This window comes from Lupinus angustifolius, unplaced genomic scaffold (assembly GCF_001865875.1).
Source record: "Lupinus angustifolius cultivar Tanjil unplaced genomic scaffold, LupAngTanjil_v1.0 Scaffold_607, whole genome shotgun sequence".
Taxonomy (NCBI): domain Eukaryota; kingdom Viridiplantae; phylum Streptophyta; class Magnoliopsida; order Fabales; family Fabaceae; genus Lupinus; species Lupinus angustifolius.
The window spans coordinates 33,952-34,254 of NW_017727937.1; the positions used below are offsets into that span (position 1 = coordinate 33,952).

The 303-nt window shown below is 45.9% G+C and overlaps 1 protein-coding gene across 1 annotated transcript in view; it reads left to right on the forward strand.

The window, feature by feature from the left end:
- LOC109341737 overlaps positions 1-223 on the forward strand; it is a gene marked incomplete at its 3' end in the record, with an annotated part of 1,616 nt that extends 1,393 nt beyond the window's left edge. The window contains exon 4 of the mRNA XM_019579696.1: positions 104-223. Within this exon, the coding sequence (XP_019435241.1) occupies positions 104-223 (120 nt within the window). The remainder of the gene's footprint in view (positions 1-103) is intronic.
- Positions 224-303: the final 80 nt, after the last annotated feature.

Below are 303 nucleotides of genomic sequence, written 5' to 3' on the forward strand. Positions count from 1 at the left end.
TAATCTGGTGGGTTATGGCAAATTGAGCACTATCAGTGGTCTTTCATCCATCCAAACTATGAGCCATGTGCTCTATGCTGATGATGTGCTTGTATTCTGCAAGGGAGTGAAAAGTGAGCGCATTTGGATCCACGAAGGCAATCGCTCGGATGTTCCCCTAACCCAACCTGGGAACCGACTGGAGGGAACCGCAGCATGGAGAATATCCGCGTCTCGTCGCAAGGTTCATTGTTAGTTTTTGGTCATAGGGCGGCCGAATTCCCTTCCAAATATTTGAAGAAACATAATTAGATAGATAACTTA